This window comes from Elgaria multicarinata, chromosome 4 (genome assembly GCF_023053635.1).
Source record: "Elgaria multicarinata webbii isolate HBS135686 ecotype San Diego chromosome 4, rElgMul1.1.pri, whole genome shotgun sequence".
Taxonomy (NCBI): Eukaryota; Metazoa; Chordata; class Lepidosauria; order Squamata; family Anguidae; genus Elgaria; species Elgaria multicarinata.
In genome coordinates this window covers 41,957,543-41,979,759 of record NC_086174.1, presented here as the reverse complement: position 1 = coordinate 41,979,759, position 22,217 = coordinate 41,957,543, and the positions used below count along the sequence as shown (strand labels likewise).

At 43.1% G+C, this 22,217-nt stretch overlaps 1 protein-coding gene across 1 annotated transcript in view; it reads right to left on the bottom strand.

Moving 5' to 3' along the window:
- ALK (ALK receptor tyrosine kinase) overlaps positions 1-22,217 on the bottom strand; it is a 710,717-nt gene that overhangs the window by 471,581 nt on the left and 216,919 nt on the right. Inside the window, exon 3 of the mRNA XM_063125395.1 lies at positions 12,505-12,624. Within this exon, the coding sequence (XP_062981465.1) occupies positions 12,505-12,624 (120 nt within the window). The remainder of the gene's footprint in view (positions 1-12,504; positions 12,625-22,217) is intronic.

Below are 22,217 nucleotides of genomic sequence, written 5' to 3'. Positions count from 1 at the left end.
ATGTGATATGGTCAATCTCTGGATATCAGTTGTGTAGGAAGGAGAGGAAAGGGCATCGTAGCAAACAAACAGGTTTGTTGATTTGACACTATGTGTTCTAAAGGGGCAGACTCCTATAAAGAATCACCATGGGTGAAAATACCAGGCTCCAAATGTAGTTCAGTGCTGGGGACATGTTCTCACCCCCGTGATCAAAACTGGAGCTATATGCAAGTGGTCTCTTGAAATTCTCCACCCTATTTGTAGGCAGAGAATTTTGGGGTCGACGACAATTTTACCGAATTTCTCCAGCGGGAGGAGAAATTCTCCAACAATCACCATTGGCAAGGGTCCTAGAACAGCTTATTTCTTTCTTTCCTACGGATTTTGGCTTTTCTGCACTACAACTGCAAGTGCAGCAGCATCAACTGTGTTAGCTTACATTTATATACCACCCCATAGCCAAAGCTCTCTGGGCAGTTTACAAAGTTTAAAACATTGAACGTTAAAAACCAACGTACAAATTTTAAAACCATAAAAAGCATAAAAACAGACTACATTCCAGGACAGACAATATTTATTCAAAACAACTATTCTGGGGTCAGTTAAAAAACTCAACATGTGCTATTAAATGCCTGGGAGAAGAAAATAATGGTGAAGAAAATTTGGAGAAAATTCTGCAAAGTGTCCTTTTATTTCTAGGAGATTAGAAAAGAAAAATCTCAGGACTTTTCTGAGAAACATGTATTTTGAGAAATTTTGGTTCATAGAATCATAGAATAGCAGAGTTGGAAGGGGCCTACAAGGCCATCGAGTCCAACCCCCTGCTCAACGCAGGAATCCACCTTAAAGCATCCCTGACAGATGCTTGTCCAGCTGCCTCTTGAAGGCCTCTAGTGTGGGAGAGCCCACAACCTCCCTAGGTAACTGATTCCATTGGCGCACTGCTCTAACAGTCAGGAAGTTTTTCCTGATGTCCAGCTGGAATCTGGCTTCCTTTAACTTGAGCCCGTTATTCCTTGTCCTGCACTCTGGGAGGATCGAGAAGAGAACCTGGCCCTCCTCTGTGTGACAACCTTTTAAGTATTTGAAGAGTGCTATCATGTCTCCCCTCAATCTTCTCTTCTCCAGGCTAAACATGCCCAGTTCTTTCAGTCTCTCTTCATAGGGCTTTGTTTCCAGACCCCTGATCATCCTGGTTGCCCTCCTCTGAACACGCTCCAGCTTGTCTGCGTCCTTCTTGAAGTGTGGAGCCCAGAACTGGACGCAATACTCTAGATGAGGCCTAACCAGGGCCGAATAGAGAGGAACCAGTACCTCACATGATTTGGAAGCTATACTTCTATTAATGCAGCCCAAAATAGCATTGGCCTTTCTTGCAGCCATATCGTACTGCTGGCTCATATTCAGCTTGTGATCTACAACAATTCCAAGATCTTTCTCGTTTGTAGTATTGCTGAGCCAAGTGTCCCCCATCTTGTAACTGTGCATTTGGTTTCTATTCCCTAAATGTAGAACTTGGCATTTACCCCTATTAAATTTCATTCTGTTGTTTTCAGCCCAGCACTCCAGCCTATCAAGATCACTTATGAAGTTTGTTTCTGTCTTCCAGGGTATTAGCTATCCCACCCAATTTTGTGTCATCTGCAAATTTGATCAGCGTTCCCTGCACCTCCTCATCCAAATCATTAATAAAAATGTTGAAGAGCACTGGGCCCAGGACTGATCCCTGTGGTACCCCACCCGTTGCCTCTCTCCAGTTTGAGAAGGTTCCCTTGATAAGTACTCTTTGAGTCCGATTCTGTAGCCAACTGTGAATCCACCTAATAGTTGATCCATCTAGCCCACTTTTAGCTAGTTTGTTAATCGGAATGTCATGTGGTACTTTATCAAAAGCTTTGCTGAATTCAAGATATATGACGTCCACAGCATTCCCACAGTCCACAAGGGAGGTTACCCTATCAAAAAATGAGATCAAATTATTCTGACAGGACTTGTTCTTGACAAATCCATGTTGGCTTCCAGTGATCACTGCATTGATTTCAAGGTGTTTACAGATTGACTTCTTTATAATCTGCTCCAGAATTTCCCCAGGGATGGATGTCAGACTGACTGGTCTGTAGTTCTCAGGTTCCTCCTTTTTGCCCTTTTTGAAGATAGGGACTACTAGCCCTGATAGTTGTGTGCTATCTCCAATATTTGAGGCAGTAAGCCTGTGTGCACCACAGTTGCTGGGGAACATGACTGGGAGGGTGATGTTGCACCATGTCTTGCTTTGTTGGTCCCTGGCCGAAAGCTGATTGGCCACTGTGTGAACTGCTGGACTAGATGGACCCTTGGTCTGATCCAGCAGGGGCTTCTTATGTTTTGTGCAATTGAAACCCTACACATGTGAGGGTGCCCATTTGTACTGACTGTGCTTATTTGCATACCATGGTACAGTTGTTTGGCTTACACATGGGATTCAATCAACATATCCCTGAATAGTAATAAACACAAACCATATCCTTTAACCAGTAGTGGTTACTTCGAATTGCTAACTTTTTCAGTCACTGTGGTGTGGTTGACTGTTGGTGTTGGTGTTGGACTGGGGTGGGGTGGGGGCTCATTCACAGTTCCTTCTCAGCTATGTAAGTCCTGGCTGGCCTGGGGCCAGCTACAAACTCTCAGCCCTAACCTACCGTTTTGCAATGATAAACTGTGATATCCCCATGTGTGCCTCATTGAGAACAACAACTATAAATTATCAATAATGCATTTTAAAACAAATCAAATTGAGTGCTCATTTGACTTGTGTCATATACAGTGCAAAGTTAACCACAGAAGCAAAATATAGACAGAGACATATAAGAAAATATTTTAAAAAATGTGAATGATGTGTGAGAAAGAAACCCAAGAAACAAATTTTACACACTTTTGAAAACATTCACAGTCACTACTGGGCATTAGTCCAGATATGGAATGGAAAATTTGTCTTTAGTTAAGACAAACTAAACACTAGCATAGGGCTGCATTATTTATTATTTTGTGAAGAACTTCATAGCAGAGTGGGTTAATAATTATTTCAGCTGAGCCAAAAATAAATAAATAAATTCATGGCTGGGTATTGAGTGTCATGCAACTCTCAAGTTAGAGTACTATCAGCAATGGAAACTGGAGACTGATATGCAACAAGAATTCAATACAAAGAGAATGCTTGAAAAGCTCTTGGCTTCAAGTTCTTAAGCCCTTGCCATATGAAACACAGTAAGTGCAATAGACCAGTGAGAAAATCATTCCAAGAACTGGGAGCCTAGTCTAAATCCAATTGAAATTATTGGGCAGCTTTACTGACCTCAGTGGAATTTAGATTGAGCTTTGAAAGAAGGTGTGTAGGCAATAGTTGGAAACATACTGACTACATCTTGCCTTGCCTTGAATAAAACAGGCCACGCCCATCGTACGTCTGGGGTACAGCTCAATTTGATCAGTACCGATGATGCCATTGCATCTCAAATCATGAGTACACTGATACAGATATGTGATGTGTAATTATATACAGTATAGTACCCTACATAATACAGTACACTTAATGCTAGGAATGTTGTTTTTTAATAGATGGGAGTAGTGAGGTCACTGAGGTTTGCATTAACCTAGCTTGGAATGCAAATGCAAACTTCTCTCGTTCAGAATTGTGCTCAGCTACACTTTGAATCAAGCATCATGTCACCAATATATTATTCTCCAGTTCAGAAAGTAAACCAACTTTCTAGGCATACACGGATCACCAAGATGCGGTACATGTAATTTTCCAGGATACCTGAGTACTAAGTAGGATTAAGTAGCCTGAAAACTACATATCCCAGGACTTCTTGCACCTTAGATGATGTCAGGCATGCTTATAACAGACAGGTGTGTATCAGAACTGAGGTGGTAGTAGTGGGAAACTGAGATATTTTTTCAGTTAGCTTATTTGCTGATCCTAATTCCATACCAAAGTGAGGGGAATTCACCCATCACCAGAGAAATAAGACAAGTCAGACAAATTTGATCTCATTTTTTGATAAGGTAACCTCCCTTGTGGACCGTGGGAATGCTGTGGACGTCATATATCTTGACTTCAGCAAAGCTTTTGACAAAGTACCACATGACATTCTGATTAACAAACTAGCTAAAAGTGGGCTAGATGGAACAACTATTAGGTGGATTCACAGTTGGCTACAGAATTGGACTCAAAGAGTACTTATCAAGGGAACCTTCTCAAAATGGGGAGAGGCAATGAGTGGGGTACCGCAGGGCTCAGTCCTGGGCCCAGTGCTCTTCAACATTTTTATTAATGATTTGGATGAGGAGGTGCAGGGAACGCTGATCAAATTTGCAGATGACACAAAATTGGGTGGGATAGCTAATACCCTGGAAGACAGAAACAAACTTCAAAGTGATCTTGATAGGCTGGAGTGCTGGGCTGAAAACAACAGGATGAAATTTAATAGGGATAAATGCCAAGTTCTACATTTAGGCAATAGAAACCAAAGGCACAGTTACAAGATGGGGGATACTTGGCTCAGCAATACTACAAACAAGAAGGATCTTGGAATTGTTGTAGATTGCAAGCTGAATATGAGCCAACAGTGCGATATGGCTGCAAGAAAGGCCAATGCTATTTTGGGCTGCATTAATAGAAGTATAGCTTCCAAATCACGTGAGGTACTGGTTCCTCTCTATTCGGCCCTGGTTAGGCCTCATCTAGAGTATTGCGTCCAGTTCTGGGCTCCACACTTCAAGAAGGACGCAGACAAGCTGGAGCGTGTTCAGAGGAGGGCAACCAGGATGATCAGGGGTCTGGAAACAAAGCCCTATGAAGAGAGACTGAAAGAACTGGGCATGTTTAGCCTGGAGAAGAGAAGATTGAGGGGAGACATGATAGCACTCTTCAAATACTTAAATGGTTGTCACACAGAGGAGGGCCAGGTTCTCTTCTCGATCCTCCCAGAGTGCAGGACACGGAATAACGGGCTCAAGTTAAAGGAAGCCAGATTCCAGCTGGACATCAGGAAAAACTTCCTGACTGTTAGAGCAGTGCGACAATGGAATCAGTTACCTAGGGAGGTTGTGGGCTCTCCAACACTAGAGGCCTTCAAGAAGCAGCTGGACAAGCATCTGTCGGGGATGCTTTAGGGTGGATTCCTGCATTGAGCAGGGGGTTGGACTCGATGGCCTTGTAGGCCCCTTCTAACTCTGCTATTCTATGATTCTATAAGTAGAAACCCATAAGAGAAGAGTCTATCTTCTCCACGATTTGGCAGGGCCAGTGGAGGCTGGTGGCTCGGATTTTGGTGGGGCTGTAAATACACTCCGAGTTTCCATCACAACCAGCCAGAAGTCTAGGGGCTATCCAAGGTCCTTAACCCTATCCCCAAAATAGGTTAAGCACATTGGATAGCTCCTTTAGAGTTCTTGCTGGCTCTGACTGAAAGCCAGGGTGGATTTACAGCCCCACCAAAATAAGAGGCACCAGCTTCCGCTGGCAGTATGGCTACACTTCTATTTTTATTATATTTATGCTTAAACAGAGGTGCCATACAATGCATGTTTTGCCTCACTACTCATCCTTCCTGAAAATTATGTACATACGGTCTACTTCCAGTTCTAATAATTGCATGTTATTACCCACTGGCTGTATGTAGGTACATTTCCAATTATATATAAAACCTTTAAATCCATTAGCCTCTAAGAGATTTAAAAACCCCACATAATTGGTTGCCCGCCCCTGCAGTGGTATATGTTAGCTTCCATTGAAGATATAATTATGACTGGAGTGCAGAAGTTTTAGAACAAGGAAGGGTAACCTATGCCCTGTGGGAAGCCTCATTAAGAACATAAGAAGAGCCCTGCTGGATCATGTTGGATCCTGGAATGGATCTTGGTTATGTTTTCCATTGCTTTGTTAATTGCTGAAGATCTGGAAGAACAGAGGACTCAGCAGAAACTTAAAGGTCAACTCTACACCTGGACATTAAGTGTCATAATTGAATAATTGTCTAACTGATTGTCTTCAATTAAGGGTTGCAAGGAGTTGCATCATTGTACAGTTTGTCTATAAAAGTAAATGTATTTTCATGTTCGTTATAACTTCCATGTCCCTTACCCAACTTGATGTGAGCTGTATTGACTGACCGTTTGTAAGTATTTGTATCTGTACTGCCATAACTAAATTATATATTTATTTGCCAGTAAAAGGTTTATTTTAACCTACATGAATCTTTGTCTTAATTAACGTCTTTGCTGACTTGGCTGAGAACCGCTGCAATCTCTGCTAGTCTCTGGAAGGCCCAGACAGAGACTTAACACAAAAGGTTATGTGCCAGAAACCCAGTCTGTGCCATAACTAATCAGCTTCTAAAGCCATAACTCAACAGATCAGACCGAGGGTCCATCTAGTCCAGCACTCTGTTCACACAGTGGCCAACCAGCTGTCGGCCAGGCACCCACAAGCAGAACACGGGTGCAACTGCACCCTCCCACCCAAGTCCCCCAGCAACTGGTGTAAATAGACTTACTGCCTCAGATGTTGGCATTTATTAGGGGGAGGTCACTACTGGGGAGGGAGATTCTGCCCCCACCCACTGCAATGAGGCTTTTAAAAGGCTCATTACAGCACACATGCCCTTAAACCCAATCCCGGCTCCAGGATATTATAACTAGAGCTGTGCACATGTGGCCTCTTGAAATTCTCCACCTTATTTGTGGGCAGAGAAATTGGGGATAGGATGGGACAATTTCACCAAATTTCTCTAGGGGCAGGAGAAATTCTCCAACTATTACTCCCAGGTAAGCATCACCATTGGCAAGGGTTGTAAAACAGCTTTTCTTTTCTTTTCCTATGGGTGTTTGGTTTTTCTGCACTGCCAGCATCAAGTGTGTTGGCAGCCTGACCCCCATTTTGCATCCTCCACAATACCCTTTATACCAGCCTTCCTCAACCTGGAGTGCTCCAGATGTGTTGGACTGCACCTCCCAGAATGCCCCAGCCAGCAGAGCTGGCTGGGGCATTCTGGGAGTTGTAGTCCAACACATCTGGTGCACCCCAGGTTGACGAAGGCTGCTTTTATACCAGTCGTCATTCCAGGGCATGGCAAGGGTGGGAAACGGAATGCAGACACCACAAAAAAATAATGGTGAAGAAAATTTGAAGACAATTATTTCTAGGGGATAAGAAAAGAAAAAAAAATCTCATTTTTTCTGAGAAACATGTATTCTGAGAAATTTTGGCTCAGCTATTATATTGTTGTTCTATACTGCCCCACAGCCAAAGCTCTCTGGGCGGTTTACAGTGTTCAGCATCTTTTCTAAGGTCTTCCATCTGTTACATTTCTGAGGGGTGATTGTGAATACATCTTGTCTCTAATGCAGATGCTGGCAACATCGCTTCTTTCCTGAAAGCCCTATAGCAGGTGTGAGGAGGAGGAGGGAAGTGTTGCATACAGCTCCAGGGAAAGGGTGGAGCACAGTTTTTGACTGTGAGGTGGCTGTCTGTATTTTTCTTCCTATTGCACATCTCAACATTGCTCTACATTCTCCCAGGCAGTCTGCATTTCCTGATCTAAAAGGCCCTGTGGGAGGAATAAATTCATTACGTTTTCCCATGGGCAGGAAGTGCAGGAAGCCAAGGATGCTACAGGCTGTCAGAAAGATGGTTGTTCAATGAAAGACAGGGCACACACACATTGATTGTTCAATGAAAGACAGGGCACACATCCTCCTCATAAGTAAACCACCCAGAGAGCTTTGGCTAAGGGGCGGTATATAAATGTAATAAATAAATAAATAAATAAATAAATAAATAAATAAATTTTATTTATTTATTACATTTTTATACCGCCCAATAGCCGAAGCTCTCTGGGCGGTTCACAAAATTTAAAACCACAATAAAACACCCAACAGGTTAAAAACACAATTATGAAATACAGTATAAAAAGCGCAACCAGGATAAAACCACACAGCAAAGTTGATATAAGATTAAAATACAGAGTTAAAACAGTAAAATTTAAATTTAAGTTAAAATTAAGTGTTAAAATACTGAGTGAATAAAAAGGTCTTCAGCTGGCGACGAAAGCAGTACAGTGTAGGCACCAGGTGGACCTGTAAATCATAAGAAACTTGAGCCAAACCCATGTGAATTTCTCTGAAATTTCTTGTCCTTTGAATATATTTTCAAACGCAATTTCTTTTCTATCAAATTGAATGAGAATGGTTGAAATTTTTGTGAGAGAATTTTTTGACACAGCCCTAACTATAACTCAGGGATATTGAACCTCTTTCAGCCCAGGCACCAAATTTGATTTTGGAGAAGCTCATGGGGGTTCATTCCAGGGGTGGGTAGGGCAAAAGGGGTGGAGTCGAAATGCACCCCTCCCCCAGTATATTGTAGTTTAAAGCTCTTCCTGCCAGTAGCTCAGCCTTAGGAAAGACATTCAAACTTTTTGAATGGGGAGGAGAGCCTGCACACTTATTGGGAAACCACCGGCATGTGGTTGGGGAAATGGGAAGAGGGGCATGAACCTTGGGGAATGTAGTGTCTGGATTCGGCCCAGGCTTCTTGTGGAGGCTGAAAATTCTGAATCAGGTTCAGAGGCAGAGTTAGGAGGAGAAGAACTGGGTCAGAGAGCAGGGGAGGAAGTTCCCCAAGAGACTCCAGGAGTCAAGGAAGAATCTTCCCCAGGGCATGATCATCAGTTGGGCTAGGCACAGATACCACTTCTCCCTTTTGTGGGAAGCAGCAACTCACAGAGGGGGAGGAGGGGTAAGACCTGGCAGATGCAAGAGTCTGCCGTTGCTTTAAGAGGGTGCAGCATATGAGGGAATTGAGGTGCACTGCCAGATTAGCCACTCACTAGAGTCAACGGAGGGTGGACCCTCTCTGAGGAAGTCCTTTGCATTCTGGGTAAATTACCTAATATTAGTTTAGCAGCAACTCCCTGACTCCACTGATGTCTTTTTCTATTAGAAAACTCAGGATTAGCTAATTAGACCTAAGGCAGCTTTGGCAATTACCCAGTGTCTATTGTTTGAAAGACTAGCTATTAGTATATTAAAGGACTTTTGAAGATTGGGTCTCTCCCTGGTGATTGCATTGTGGGAAGTCCTGTAATTCTGACACTAGGAGGGCCTGATTTACTCCTTGGGCCTGAGGTTCCCCACCCCTGCTATAACCAATTATGGGCTCAAGCAGGCCTTTTCCCTCCTTCCCCCATTTTCTAAACAAACTCCTCCCATCATTCCAGGGTGCAATTGTCATCAACACTGTGTACATCCTGCAAGTCACCAAACATAGGTCCTTGTCAAGCTGTGTTGCAGGTTCTCCAACCCGCCCAAATTTCCCTTTTCTTTTCACTTACAAAGCCACTAACTTATTTTTATATATATATAGCCCTATTTCACTTTCAAATGAATAGCAAGGGACTACTCAAGTTTGACATTACAAGAATGATTTTTCTCTGAATATCAAGGCTGTATTTCTGACAAGCATGGCTAACAATAATGAACAATTAAATTGTCTATTAATGAATTATATTGTCTATTAATGTGCATAAACACCTGGCACTAAAGTATGTCTTTTACAACCTAAAAAATGTGATGGCTTTCTTTCAGAACAATAACATACAGTTCCAGAAGTGTGATCAAGGCTTGAGCACTCAACATTTATCCTCTCTCTTGCAGAAATTAATTTAGAGAGGGGGTGTCCTTTAAAAATGTAATTTATTCTGTCTTTCAATCAAAGACATCGATCAATTAACAGAACAAAGGAAGAAGTAATTAAAAAGACTAATATTTCCTCACTTCAGCAGTGCCAGTCACTTAATTAGAAGGGTCCCATTAGACTATTAGGCAAACAAAGTTTTAATAGAAGTTTTATTCAACACTCACTTGTACTCTTAATCAGGCAACAAAGCTGTGAACTGTTAGAAAATTATTTGTTCACCCCATGTATGGGAATGGAGAGGTCTTTAGTAAAAGAGACCCAGGAGGTTCAAGAGGCCTTGAACAAATCATTTAGTCACGCTTTAGCTCAATTTTAACCTCTGCAAAATGGTGACATGTGTTAGTGGGCAATATTCATTTATCTTCATGCTATGACAGCAAAAGAAGCTATGTGAGGGTCTTCTTTCAACATTTAGAGCATGTGTTTCCCCCAGAAACTGTGTTTCTGAGGGAACTAAAGAGGCGGAAGACAAATAATGAAAGGATAAAAGAAAGAAAAACATCCTTGGAGAAGCCACAAGGAGAAGAAAAAGCTGTTATCCTAAGATGAAACTAGAATGTCCACATCATTCAAGCAGATACAAAAGCAGGGTAACAGATACTTTATGCCATCCCAAAGAATATGTACTGCACAACATAAAAGGCTAAGGCATAAATTTAGAGAAATATGTGATGCCATCGCACAGGTAGGTCAAACTTTTCCCTCAAGCAGATAATTAGAGGCTTGGGGTGAGTAAATCTTATTAGCCTCTTTCCACCCCATCTGTTCTCACAAGAGGCTAGCAATAGATTCATCCTGCTTCATTTTCCAAAAGGAATGCTGAATTTCGCCTTTCCTTCTGGTCAAGGACTGCAAGAATGCCTCGGCTGGGCCACTGGTATGGCTGATTTTTAAAGAAGCAAATTAATGAAGTCCAGATTGACTTCTTCATTAGTAAAGCCAGCTACCAAATGGCACTTGCGGATGACATCACTGATTCACATGAATTGTTGCAGTTGGTGACCAGAGTAGTGTGGTGGGATGTTGCATATGACGATTGTGAATTTACAATACCTGCATCACAATAATGTAATATTCCAGATGTCTACAGGCTTTGTCTCCTCTCTCTCTTTCTCTCTCCTATCTTCCACACCTTGGATAGCTTCTTTGGCGTTCTGACTGGCTCTGACTGAAACCCAGAACGGATTCACCACCCCACTGACATCAGAGCTACCAGTTTCCACTGGCCTATTGTGACTTCTGGCTCCACCTACCTATGGCTTAGCCTCTGGTATTAACTGCACTGCCCTTTGCCCCACCAGTCGCAATGGGCACTAGCCAGCTCTGGTGCTTCTCCCGAGTAGAAGCTGCAGTGAAATTAAATCACCTTTTAAAGGAAAGCAAAGAAGACTGCGTTCAGTGGCACAGCACAGCAAGTGTTTCGCTGATAACGTTCATTCTCTTAATGCTTACATATTCAGGTTAAGTAGCAGGTAGCACTGATGATAGCTAATGCACAAGTAGGGGTTATTCATCTCACATCAGGGCTCCCATTCTTGAATTGCATTGAGCTGATAGCAGAAATGGTTCAGGCTCACTCACCATCACTTTGACCCATATACATCCCTATGTGCCTTCAAAACTGAAAATGTAGGGGTAGGTGATTCTGTCAAGTTGGCTTTTGCTCAGCTCGACAATTTCCCACATTTTCGTTCATCCTATCCTGTTTCCATTGAAATTTGCTAATTTTGTGCATAATTAGGAGAAATGCACACATTTCTATGCATACTTTTTCAGATATACGTGTTCCTTCCCAATAGTATGTAGTGATTTTGTGCACATTTTACCTTAATATGCACGTTTTGTGCGCAATTTTCCTAATATGTGTATTTTAAAATAGAAGAACATGTTCACAACATTCAGAAAAGTGCAGATTTTGAGATGTAACTGCATTTTTGTGTAGATGTTTGGGGAGTATGAATTAAATAAGATTGTATCATATTGTAAACCAAATGAACTTCTCAGCCATCCCTAGGTAAATGAAGCCTGCTCATTTGTGTATTTGTTAGATAAAATCACTGTTGTGTGGGTTAGGGCACTTTTATTTTGTGGATCATCTTTCCCAATGGTATCAGATAGAGTCATTACTTGTTTTTCACTGGTTAGGTAAGACTTTTCTATTCACAATGGCATTTTAAACATTTTACTCTGTAATTAATTCCTTTAAACCTGCTATTCTCATGCTGCTATTTGGTTGTTGTTTTTAAAATAGATTTTTAAAAAAGAGTATAGCTATTCCTTTATCATTGAGGTTATGTCTTAATTGTTAAAGTTTTAATACTTTTTTAAAAAAGTGGCTAATAAATCTATCAAACAGACAAATAAGTAGTTTTTCACATGCATATTATTGAGTTATTGTGGGTTGGATCCAGATTTAGACACGTGCAACAAGGCTGGTGGAAGTGGACTTCCCTATGTCCTCCTTCCCATGGCAGCCTCTTCAGCATCCTGAAAATGCTACACAGAGAGTCAGGGGACCACACTGAATGTGGTTAATGGGGAGGGTGGGGAAACTGGGCAGAGGTACCTTTTATAGACTGAGTCCTTCCACCCACACAAGGCAGATTGGGGATCCAACCCCACATATATAAAGTAAGGTGTGAGTGAACTCACCTGAAATAATTAATGGTGTGACATTATTTTTGGAAAAATGCCGCCTTTTAATACTATGTTTTCTGAGTGGTCATTCATTTTAATATTGGATCCTTTCCAAATGACTGGGAAGATAGAATGGATGTACTTACAGTGCCGCCCTCTGGGAGCGAAGGAAGGGGAGGAATCTCTCATGACCCAAGACAAATTCCAAGCAGAAAAATCCAAAGAATGTGGAGGAATATTTGTTGGAGAATCTGGAACGTTGAGACCTGACCAATGCAAAAGTAATATATTAATACAAGAAAACCACCTTTCAATCCTGACAATGTGAAAATACCGTCTGCTGCATTTTCTAGGCTGCATGTAAGAACAAATGAATAGTACTGTCAGCACTGACAGTGCTCAGCACATGTGGGGAGAGAGGTGAACAGTGCTGTTTCAATTAACAGTTGCATCCTACTGTTCAGCAGTACACATACAAGCAAAGGAGGCTCAAGCACATTCAGTGATGGATACAGGCCATGACTCATCCAAAATCTTCCTATGCATGAGAGGCAGCTCCAGAACTATATTAAGAAATATTTTACCATTAGGAGTGAGGAGAATCATGCGTGCTGGATCACAGCAGTTGCATCTGTATAAAACTAAACCAACTTTGCAAATACTAGTTTAATTAGCAACATAAATGTTTCAACTGTCTTAAATGTAAATGTGAAAACTTATCTAAATTAGACATTCCAATCCACATTTCCATACAGTCATTTCAGTGGATTACAACGAGTCAATTTTCCCCAACTGTTGAGGAAACATTACTCCAAATAGGTTTCATTCTCTGCAATTTCCCTTTTGCTAGGACTTACTATATGACCAGTTGAAGCTTTGCTCTCACTCTAAGCATTATTGCTCTCCGTGACCACAGTGCATAGCCAAACCTGTTTACCCACAAAGCATTGTTACATCATCACATTCATTCAAGTTGTAGGAGGGAGGAAATGGACCATGCCCACCAGCTCTGTGCCAGTCATTGGGCCCATCTGCACATTTGGCATGATGTCTGAAGAGTGGCACCTATGCTTCTACAGCTGTACATACATAAGCTCTCCATACAATCAGGGTATCATTAAATGGTCACTTATCCCTTTCAGTAATCTTGAGTATGTATCTAATTAGGGTTACCAGCTGTAGTAAAGGGCTAAAGGGAGAAGGCCATTAGTCTTTTCTCACTACTAGATATATACCTACCAGTGGCTGGTAGGTATAGCTCTCATATTGAAGTATTGTACCAAGCTTTATCTATTTGGCTGGCAGCTTCTCAGTGTTCTTGTGCCATGCATTTATTTATTTATTACATTTATATCTCATCTTTGTCCTCTTGCATGGAACCCAAGCTTATCCTCCTCTCCATTTTATCATCCTAACAACAACCCTGTGAGATCGGTTAGGCTGAGAGACAGTGAGTGACCCAAAGTTACCCAGTGAACCTCAGGGCTGAGTGGGGACTAGAACCTGGATCTCCCGAGTCCCAGTCCAACACTCTAACCATTACACCATGGTGGCTCTCATGGTTCTGTTCTTGTTAATATGTACCTAGACCCATTGAAGTTAGTATGATTTTGGCTGCATTTAGTTTATATCAATATCTATATATCAGAAATCAATTAAAGATCTCCCATTGTAAAGTATAGTTTGGCTTTCAGTGCTAATATAGATTGTTAATAAATGTGGAATAGTTTTCAAGAATTCTTCAATTTGGTCCTCTCATCAGTTCACCATATTGTATGGATAGCTATACTGTAAGAGTTTTACTCTCTACCCCATTGTGAGCATTATCATCCTAGACATAAAAACCAAGTATATTGATTTCCATCTGAAAAAGGCTGAAACATACATCAATACTGAAATACTGTTGCTGATTTGGGGTAGAAGACACACAGCAATCAATATAATTCACACACACACACCAGCACAAATGTTTAGTGATGATTACAATTCCTGGTGGAAATCTGTAATTCCTACTAATTGTTTAAAATCCAGACTTGCCTTGTTTAGCTGCCACTGTGTGTGTGTGTGTGTATAAAAAAATATTTGGGGAATATAAATGCTGGTGTCAAAAAGAATGTTTCTCTTTTTCTCCTGCAACCAGGAATGTAAAGTACAAAGTATAAAATTACTTTTAATGGATAAAAACGTCAACTTCCTCTGAACAAAACTGTAAGCAATATCCCTCTGTGGGAAATTGCAGATTCTTGGTGTAAGGTCTGACCTCAGAGCATTTCTCACTTGTTACTTTATTTTTAGCCTCTGGAGAGCTGGCACATAAAGCAGGTACCTTCACACCCTGCTGCATTTCAGTGTCACAAATTAGAATGTTTGATGCAAGCCTCGAGGGATTATCCTGTCCCAATGACCCCCACATCGGCCGTGGCGGTCTGTTTTCATCTATATCCACTCTATAAACACCTGCCAGGCTAGCATGAGTCTGAAAGTGTGAGATTACCACGTCTGCTGTTCTGATCAGGGAAGCAAGCGAGCCAGGGGCACAGCAAGCTGGCCATGTCATGGGGACTTTTAATTCTTTTTGTGCGCATTTTAATAATTCGAGTTGTTTGACAGTGTAATTTTTCTTTTCATGTATAGATAGGAAATAGAAACTGGGACAAAAATTGTTTGATTACAGCAGATGTCCAATCCTTATATTCACAGATAACTCTTATTGGCTCAGGAGCAAAGTGACAGCAGCATCCCATCAGAACAGTTCCACTAAAATGGACTTCTAGGGGGATCTACACTACTGCTTTAAAGTGCTTTAAAACGCTTTATAACAGTTTTGACAACTGTTGGGGCCCAGGACACACTGCATATACAGTTTTCAAAATGTTTTCAAAGTGCTTTAAAGCACTTTAAAAGCAGTAGTGTAGTTCCCCCCCGCCCTAGTCTCTCACTTCTAATCGCTTGTGTCGCCTGCCAAGCTGTTCTCTGTGCTTGGAACATCCCTGATCAAAACTGCTCTTCTTTAATATTGACCTAGCCGTTCACCCACAAATATCCCTCCCACCATCACACATCCCTGCCAGCAAGCCAGACATGTATGCACAGATATTTACAGTGAACCACATCTGACATACACACAACACAAAGGCACATTCTGTTAAATGTACTCCGCTCATGATTTTTGTTTTGGCCAGCAAGCAAGCAGTGGCAGCATAGTTGCATGGAATCAGATGTCCAACTGCCAACAATTCCTGCCCAACCATCGGCATGTTCCCTGGTCTTGTTCCCTCTGTGCAGTTTCCATCACACCCACACCTGCTGCTACCAACCCTCTTTACCTTCTACAAATCATAGGAACTGAAGGATGGCTGTTGGGCGGCTGGCCAACTGGGCAGTGAGACATACAAGCATGTGGGAACTGAATTGAACGGGGTGATGAGTAAATGGCTGGATCAGATAGCAGGCCGGCACAGCAGTAGTGATGATGGCTTTGGTAGTGGCTGAGCAACATCTGAAAATGCTGCTAGCCAGCTGCCCCACTGTTCCCTGTATAGCTTCTCTTGCAGTGAGGGCAGTAACACCAGCACACTTGCTCTGCTGCACCAAATTCTGAACTTGTTCTTTAGCAGTGGTACAGAGAGGAAGAAATTCTGCCTCTGTGACCGTTGCTAGACAAGGGTTTAGCCCGGGCTGATACCTGGGCTCACCCCTGTGCATCCAGATGACACACAGTGGATCCCAGGGTCAGCCGGGGCTAAACCCTCCCTTGATCTGGGATAACCGGATCCGCTTGTGGCCCTGTATTTCCGCAGCCCCAAGCTGAGCCCGGGGCTGCGGAAGGTGTAGCTGGTTCCACGGCTTTTCCTGGCTACGCGGCTTACTTGTGAGTAGCCGGGAAAAGCCACACACAGGGCACAGCGCTCCATAGTGGGGAGAATCGTGGGGGGGGGGAGAGATGGGGTCGGGGAGGGAAAAGTGGACCCAGCAGGAGAGATGGGGGGGAGAGCAGAACCAGGGTGGGGAGATCAGAGCAGGGAGGGATCGGAGATCATGGCTGGGGGGGGGGGCAGAGGGGGCATCCGGCATGGCGGGTGAGCGAGCGGGTGGGCCGGATGGGTGAGCAAGCGGGCAGGGGGGCATCAGACATTGTGGGGGGAGGAAATCGGGGGGAGGGGAGCGGGGAACCCTTTTTTTTTTTTAAAAAAAAAAAGACTTACCTTATCGTTGGTGCGCTCCTGCGCACATGGCCCCTTTAAGTTTTTTTAAAAATGGCCAACGCGATGGGGCTTTCCCTTACCCCGTCGTGTGTCATGTGTAGACTGGGGCGATGGTCTAGCTGCAGTGCAGCCTCACCCCTACTCCCCACCAGATTAACAGGTAGGTTTAGCAAGGCCCTGCAACTGTGAACATCAGGAACATGGCAGTAGTGGCAGTATGAATCCCTTTTTCTTGGTGTTTGGGGGGGGGAAGCATGACGGTGTCTTGCAAAATTAACTGTTTGCTGCAGAGCAGCTCTGATGGCTTGAAATAAGAGAGGAAACCTCAAGTAGGCTTTGAGAGGAAACAGGGACTTCTGGGTTGAGTCCTGGTATTAAAAATAGATTCTTGGCCTGAGCCTTGTTTGGAAGGAATTAGAGCTTGTTAGAAGAACAATACACAGGAGGAGCACTTTTGTAAGGAGATATTACAAAAAAGTGTGTGTGTGTGTGTGTGTGTGTGTGTGTGTGTGTGTGTGTGTGCAAGCAAGGGGCAGCCAGGACAGGACCAGATTTGTGTGGAGAAGGGCTGAATTTTTGGATTATACCTTAAACTGGTGTAGGAGGTGGAGACAGGAGAATTGGTGAGAATCACTAATGTCTACCCCAGCATTCTCCAACTTGGTGCCCTTCAGATTTGTTGGACTTCATCTTCTGTCATCCCTGAGCATCGATCATGGTGGCTGGGGATGATGGGAATTGCAGTCCAACACATGTGGAGAGCACCAAGCTGAGGAATGTGCAAAGGGATTTTATGGTGGGGATAGAAGCCCCTGCCAGTGCTTGGCTCAGGTTCTTTGTTATTATAAAGAGGCCTGACAATCAGAACCATCTCTTTACCTAGTATACTATTAAGTATAAAATATTCCCTAAGAGTCAGTGGTCCTGTTCAGACAATACGCTAATTTATTTATTTATTTATTTATTTATTACATTTTTATACCGCCCAATAGCCGAAGCTTTCTGGGCGGTTCACAAAAATTAAAACCATAATAAAACAACCAACAGATTAAAAACACAAATACAAAATACAGTATAAAAAGCCACTAAGCCAAGGTTAGGCCACTAACCATTTTGCAGGAAATTGTTAGTATGTTTAAACTGTGGTTATGCAGCCACCGTAGTTAGGAATAGTTCACGCAACGTGCTAAGTCATGGTTCACATGACACACTAAGCCATAATGGCCCCATTCAGAAGATACCTTAAACCATGGCTTTAATCACGGTGAATAAGGCTTTTAAAACTATGGTGTAAGGTGTCTTCTGAACAGGGCCAGTGTTTAGCTCAAAATGCTTAACCATCATGGCTTAGCATGTTGTCTGAACAGGGTATGTATAACTCTTTTCTTCAGAGTGGTTTTGTTTGTTTTTTACAATGAACACAACAATAGAAGATATTCTTTTCCAGAATGTATGGGATGTGTTATGCAAAGATCATTCTAAATTTAGAGATTAAAGATTGTGTTGCTTGAACAGAAACCCTGTTGTGTTATGCTGAAAATTAGACGTTATTCTAAAAAGTTCATCTCTCTCTCTCTCTCTCTCTCTCTCTCTCTCTCTCTCTCTCTCTGTGTGTGTGTGTGTGTGTGTGTGTGTGTGCTGTTAGAGCATTCTTTTGCTGTATGTTTCATAGGTGTATAGTACTGTAGCTTCATCACAAAGTATTTATTCAGGTAATTGGCACTTCTACAGGGAGTGAAGATTATATCTGAAGATATGAAGTCTTCCCAATTAACCTATCTTCAGAGAAAGATACTGGATAAAATGTTTGCATATACCTAGGATGGGAGATGCCACAATGAAGAATTAGCCAAGGAAAAAGAAAAGGCATTTCTTTGCTACGACTTTAATTGGTTTCCCAAATAGTGCTGAGCTAAAATTTCACTCTCTGAGAAATAAAGTCCAATTTTTGACAAACGTTTGCATCCCTTCATAAAAGGGTAGGAAAGTGGAGCTAGGGGGGAGAGGAAGCCTGCAGCCCCACTGCCAGGCAACTAGGCTGACATTCTCTCACAAGGAAATACATTCCCATCTACATCCTATTGAAAATAATGCAATGCAGAATGGCAACATTTGTATACAAATCTACATTTGGATATGCATCCTGGCATGGATGTCATTCCTTTGGACTGTGCTCCTTTCAATGGAATATATGTATGTGGACGCATAACCCAATGTGAGGGACTATGGTCTTGCTTGCTTGGAAAATGGAGGAATTCCATCTCCCTCCTCCCATGTTGCAGCAGACAGGGTTAACAATGGGCATCATCAGACGGAGTGGGGGAATTGTGTTTCCTTATACCATCACTTCCCCCCCCACTTCTGTCCCACAATACTTCCTATTTCTTCAAGGAAGGAAACAACGGCCATGTGGCCCATTCAGTTTTTATCATGCTGCTTTTCCTGCACACAGCAGGAAATGGTGGCACATTTCACTTCCAAAAAATACATAAAGCAGATTTAGCGGGTTCTATTTTGTTGCGGAAAGAAGAACAGAAGGAGCAGGAGATGTGCGGGAGGTAGGCGGCATCGTCAAACAGACCCGCGAAAAACCTTGAGTGGCCAGTAATGAGCATGCGATAAATGCTCATCTGATGACGCTCAATGGCTGTGCACAGGCATGACAGAATGTGCAAAGGAGTGTCAGATGGAGTCTTTTCACAAACATTTTGGTTTAGAAAGGCAATGAGCACAGCAAAAAACACAAGAAAATTTGGTGCAGTGCTACTTCCAGATATCCCAGGTCTTTCAAGGTAATACCGTATTTCTTTGATTGTAAGACGCCATCGAATCTAAGGCGCACACTAATTTCAGTGCCACCAACAGGGAAAAAAAGCTTTGATTCGAAGAAAAAATAAATTTCTCCAATCAGCCGGCAAAGCAATTTTACGGTACATACACGCAGCGGAGGGGGAGAGGAACAGGGAGCGAGCGAGACACAGACACACACGTGCGCACCCACACGCACACGCATAGAGGCAGGTTACATGAATGGGAAGCAGGAACCAATCGTCCCCTGCCTGGGAACGGACAGCCACACATGCATTCAAAAGCTGGTCTGCACCATTCACACGGACGGGAGGGGGTGGGCGGGCGAGCCCAACCAGCGCTGCTCAGGTGATTCTTCCGCTTCCCATCTCCTTAACAGAGGCGAGGCCGAGCTCTTTGGAAGCTCGCTGGCCTGCCGGAGCTGGGGTCCCTCCCAGCCGGCTCCCGGCGGCAACGTTTGAGATGCTCCGAGACGTTGCCCCTCTCCCCCCCGCTTCTCTCTCCACTCCCTTCTCTCTTGCTCGCTCTTCACCCCCTACCCTCTTTCCCCACCTGTCCCGCTGCAGACTCGACAAATGTAATTACCGTATTTCTTCGATTCTAAGGCACCATTGAATCTAAGGCGCACCCAATTTTTAGAGCTGTTACTTTAGGGAAAAAAGTGTGTCTTAGAATCGAAGAAATACGGTAACAATAGACCTGCAAGTCAAAGGGCAGGCATGCCTATGTTCTCTAAATGTGACCCTCCAACAAGAACCAAGTAAGAAATTATTTTCTAGGCATTTCACAGGGCTGTGTCTTTCTTTCCCTTTTCTGTATTCTCAGAAGATACAATATATAAAGTCAAAATATATTCAGGAATTTTAACTCCAGCCTGAACATGCCAGCTATGCCTTCTGGCTCTGTGGACCAAGGTGGTTTATCACTTTCCTGCAGACACACTAACCTTTTAAATAAATGAATGAATTAAGAACTGGAGGCTGACAGCTCCATTTTTAGTAGCCAGGAGTCTGGCAGGGTACAATAAACCACACAGAGGATGTCGGTATCCAAGCTTTTAATTTAAAGTCTTCTTTTATACCTATACCCATTCTCAACATTTCTGCCTAAAGGAAAACTTAAAGCCAAATACTGCCTTCAGATACTCCAAAAGCTAGTTATTGGTATGCTTATACATGCTATACAGATACAATGCAACTCAGAAATCCAATACAACAAATGGGATTATGTAGGCCTTGGGTGTCTGTGCCCCCTCAGCTTTGTTCCTTTTCTCTGCCCCCATGATGTCTCCCTTAACACCCCCCCCACCGCCCCCAATTGTCAAAGTCAGAGGGCCTGAAACGTACATGAAAAGGACACTGCTCTACACTTCCCACTGCTTCCTCCACCAGGAAATGGGAGATAAAGGCCTAATCTATGCCAAGCAGCATATTGCACTATGGAAGTGGTATGTAAGAGGCAGGAGCCATGCTACTGCTTTATAGTAGTACTGAAATACACTGACAACTGTTGAGGCCCATTGACACATATCACATACCGCTTTCATACTGCTATATCCTGCTTGGGGTGGCTCCTTCCTTTTTTATACCGCTTTCATAGTGAAATATCCTGCTTGGCCAAAGACTCTTGGGAGATCACAGGGGCCTCTTGTCTTGAGCAAGACGAAGGCCATAGCTAGATGGGGCGAAATCCTGGGATCGTCCCTGTGTGTTCACATGATGCACAGGGGATCCTGGGATCAGGGAGGGATGATCCGTCCCTTTCCCCAGGATCTCGCCCTACCCTTTGAGCCCGGTTTTTCCACGGTCCCAAACTGATCCCGAGACCGCAGAATGTGTGGCCGGGCATCGCGGTTTGTTGCAATTACTCCTGAGGAGCTGGGCCCCACACATGGGGTGCAGAGCTCCGCAGGAGCACTGTGCCCATTAGGGGGTGGGGTGGGGTGAGCAGGAAAAAATGTTTTTTTAAAACAACAACAACACTTACCTTTTGTGCATGAGCGCTCGTGCGCATCTTCTTCTTTAAGAAAAAAACAAAATGGCGGGCATGTCGCCTCTCCCTCTGAGGTTGTCACGTGCCACGTGTGAACAGAGAGGGAGATCTCGCAATAAAAATATCGTGAGATCTTCACCCCTCCGCCTCGCTAGACAGCTAGGTCTAGCTAAGGCCTGACTCTTAGCCGTTTACTTCCTGCACTGCTGCTTCTCCACACTTCTCCCCTGGAGAAAAGGGGCACTGAAAAGGGGCACTGGCCCATATGAATTTACAAACCTACTTTAATCTACTGTATAAATCTGTATAAATCTACTTTATACAGAGTCAGACCATTGGTTCATCTAATGTAATATTGTCTTCATTGACTGGCAACATATCCCTAGGGTTTCAGAACCACTTTAGCTTTCAAAATGCTTCATGTATACCACCTCAGAAATCCTTATAACACCTCTGTATGGTGGATCAGTGTTATTGACCTCCATATTGCAGATGGGAGCTGAATCTCAGACATAGCTGCTTTACCCACAGAGTTCTTCCCAAAACCAAAATTTGAATGTTGTAGACCAGTGCTGTAGTCCTCCAGATGTTGTTGGACTATAGCTTCCATAAACTTAAATTATTGGCTATTCTGGCTGGAGCTGATGGAAATTGGAGTCCAACAGTATCCCGAGGGCCAATGGTTTCCCACTGTGGTTTTAGAAATGTTGGGAGGAGATATACCTAGCTATTAGAGAACAAATACAAAACTTTGGTAAAATGAATTTTTACCGAACTGGACTTATTTCTAAGCACTCTAGATCCACCCTTTGATAATGAATTTGTGCCAGGTGGGATACCTAATAAAAAGCCAT